Consider the following 3,351-nt stretch of genomic DNA (forward strand, 5'->3'; position numbering starts at 1 on the left):
TTTGTTCTCTCAAGATAAAGAAGCAGCTCAGCTTATTTGGGTTAATTTGAAAAATCTTCTTTGAATAAGGAAATCCCAAAGCAAAGCAAAGCAAATCAATAGCAGAACGGTTCCCTCACAGGGAAATTTCATTCATCCCTGTAAACTACTGGAACTTATTACGTGGGAATATGGCATAAATATGGTGGTTGGTCATCCGTTTCTTTCAATGACTCTGTGCTCGGCAAAGGCGGAACGGCAAATATTAATAAATAAACAAAGTTTTTGGCTCTTTGTCTTATTGATATTCTTTTGTACTCTCCGCCATACGTTGATATATTTGTTCTACCTCTAACATTGACTTCCGGCGAAAACAAGAAAACGTCCTCATAAGAAAAACCATGTGTTGCTGCTGCTGCGATGATGATGATTGTAAATGCAGGCCTTTAGGCTTTCTCTTAGGCCTACCCTTTGCTCTCCTCTCTGTCCTCCTCTCTGTCATCGGTGTTCTTATATGGATTGTCGGGTAAGTTTCTTTATCTTTGTTTCTTTATAGTTTGATTAATCTGATGTCATACAACGCATAAATATCCGCCTGTGTAGGAAGTAGATGTTAATAATGCCATGAAATAACATGTAACCGGCTTCTCTTTTTTTCTTCGCGCGTGTGTTACAGACTGGTGTTGTCTTGCGTATGCCCTTGCTGCTTCTGTGTGACCATCATCGTTGAGTTCGCACTGGGGTTGATCAAGGCTCCCATCCTGGTCATGAAGTGGTTCACCTCAAAGATTCCTTGCTAGGGTTCTTGCGTATAGATTTCTGTTTTACAGTATATGCGATTCCATTCTTTGCTGATTAGCACTGGTTGTAGTTTGATGACTGTATTTTCTGGCCTCTCTTGATGATTCCTCCGTGTCCCTTCACCTTGTGGCTTCTGCTAAAATTGAATTTTCCTTCCTTTGATTATTTGACATTTGTTTAGATCATATCAAGCATTGCTATTTTTGTTATATACTTTATTTCATGAATATTGTTTTAGCTATATATATCCCTGTGTTGAAAAAAGAGAGAGTTACCGCCTATCTATATTGATTGATGGTAGGCTTAAAATTCATGAACATGATCATAGTAACAGATCACAGTAGAAAAAGTTCCTGCAATCGCCATGGATGACAATATTTCCTCCTCCTTTCTTTCCAAATCCAGAAATTTTCCTCTCCCAAAAGAGAAAATTTAGTAGATGAACCAGAGGGACCAATTGTCCTGTCATGGAAAGCCTATTTTACTCTAACGAGCCAATACCGGCACACCGGATGCGTCATGAACATGATCAAGAAAAAGAAAACTTCCAGTAGGGCATAGGCTACGTGTGGCCTTTATTTCTTATGGTCTCCATCTTATTAATTTTGCAATTCGCAATAATTCCTCTTCCATCCAATTTTCAACTTCTGCTGCTTCATCTAGAAGAAGAAGAAGAAAAAAACCAGCTGGTCTACGAGGAATTATGGGTAACAAAGTGGCTATGGCTTGTGGTTAAAAAGAGATTTAAGAAGGTTCAAATCTTAAACCAAATGATGACATCCATCCAAACCATGGATGATTAGATTTGAAAAATATATTTATAGGCTGAGTGGCTTAATTATCCCCTAACGTACACGAATGTGCATAATTATCAGTCTCATTTTATGGTGCTGACAGGAGCAAAAAGTAAAAAATAATCACCTGGTCCTTGAAAAAAATTAAAAACAAAGCCAAGGCATGCTTGCTAATCAATCAAGGGGTGTCAAATCGTGCTTAAAAAATTAGCAATACGTCGGGATTTGGATTTGGATAGTTAATGTTTTTTTTTTAAAAAAATTATATTAAAAAATTAATTTTAAATGAGAATAAATTTAAAATTATATATAAAAAGAGTTTTGGCAATGCCAGACTCCCTCTCTTGGTCAGAGAGTGTGCCAATAATTTTGATAAAAAAAGAAAAAGAAAAAAGGAAAAACAGCAATTCCAAGTAGCATAAAAAACCAAGGCAGCCGCCTCCATAGTTTACATTAAGGAAACAGATTCCCGTCAAGCAATGCTGTGAATGGAGCCAAAAAAACGTTGTGCGCCTCAGATAAAAAAAAACAGAAGTTAATTTTAATAGCTATAATTTAACTCTTTTAAATTTTAAATTTATATTTTAAAAAATTATTGGTTAAAGTCTCATATATTTCTGAATTACTAAAAATTTATATAATTATTAATTTTAAATTTTTTAAAAATTAATCAAGATATATATAAGTTAACCCAAATATCCACGATTATAATTAAAAAAACCAGAAACCGACGACAGACAGTCTCCACCACTGATTTTTCTATATTTTTAGTTTTCCAGCCATTGTTGATTTCTGCTCTAGAACATGCAGTGGAATATCCTTCGTAATTAAATACTAATCAAAGTAGCATACCAACAGCAAAACCAGACATAATTCAAACCCACCACGTTACTATAGACCCTGGTTTTTCGTCTCCCCTTCCCCACCATGCACGTGTTCTTTTATGATTTTGCAAGTTAGTACCTCTTGTTTTTAAAATCATATCTTAGTCCCTTTTATTGAAGTTGATTGGGCTTCCTCTTGAAATCTCTAAAATCACCTTTTCACATGCATTTTTTTTTTTTAATTTTATTTGAAAGCTTAATAAAGCCATCGTGTGTGAATACTTTGTCTTCAAACTTTTCATAAAGAGTATTTTAGTTCATATCATATATTTTAATTTTGTTTTTATCAAGTTTATCATTTTGCACATGTCATGACTTTTTTCCTTTCAATTTTTCTCTAGAACAAGATGAAAAATAAATCACTTTATACACTTAACTTTTCAAATTATAGTTTTCTCATGCCCATAAAAGTCTTACTATGCGGCAACAATGTAAATAAAGTTTCATAAAACTTTATTTTTTTATTTTAAACTATTTTAATATGTTAATATTAAAAATAATTTTTTAAAAATTATATATTTATTAGTAAAAGCACTTAAAAAAACAAATTTTACTGCATGTTATAAAATAAAAGGAAAACTTGTGAAATTATCATGGCATAATGATGATATATTATTATATATATATAAAAAAAAACATTTTTGGAAAGTTGGAATGTTTGTCCCGGTCAAGCTACAAGAATTTTTAGTAATTTTCAAATTTTATTTTTATTAGGAGAGATTGAGATTTTTTTTCCATTTATATTTGAGGTAATGAACAGTTTAATTGTCATGGAAAACCTATAAAAGGACTAACATAAGATAGATATAAGAATATAGGGATTTAATAATAGACTTTTTGAAACAAAATAATTTGTTATTTCACTAAAAACAGGTATCGAAGAATAGTCCGTC

The 3,351-nt window shown here is 32.4% G+C and overlaps 1 protein-coding gene across 1 annotated transcript; it reads left to right on the forward strand.

Moving 5' to 3' along the window:
• The first annotated feature begins 238 nt into the window (after positions 1-238).
• Positions 239-1,007, forward strand: LOC118054878 (signaling peptide TAXIMIN 1-like). The gene is made up of 2 exons (XM_035066651.2): positions 239-505; positions 656-1,007. Exons 1-2 carry the CDS (start codon positions 381-383, stop codon positions 777-779), a joined length of 249 nt encoding a protein of 82 aa, XP_034922542.1. The 5' UTR covers positions 239-380; the 3' UTR covers positions 780-1,007.
• Positions 1,008-3,351: the final 2,344 nt, after the last annotated feature.

The sequence above is a fragment of the Populus alba genome, chromosome 11 (genome assembly GCF_005239225.2).
Source record: "Populus alba chromosome 11, ASM523922v2, whole genome shotgun sequence".
Taxonomy (NCBI): Eukaryota; Viridiplantae; Streptophyta; class Magnoliopsida; order Malpighiales; family Salicaceae; genus Populus; species Populus alba.

Bases quoted from the DNA above. Each gene is read 5' to 3' on its own strand.
- LOC118054878 (XM_035066651.2), top strand. From the start codon at position 381: ATGTGTTGCTGCTGCTGCGATGATGATGATTGTAAATGCAGGCCTTTA. The intron at 506-655 runs GTAAGTTTCTTT...CGTGTGTTACAG, and splicing joins GTTCTTATATGGATTGTCGG to ACTGGTGTTGTCTTGCGTAT.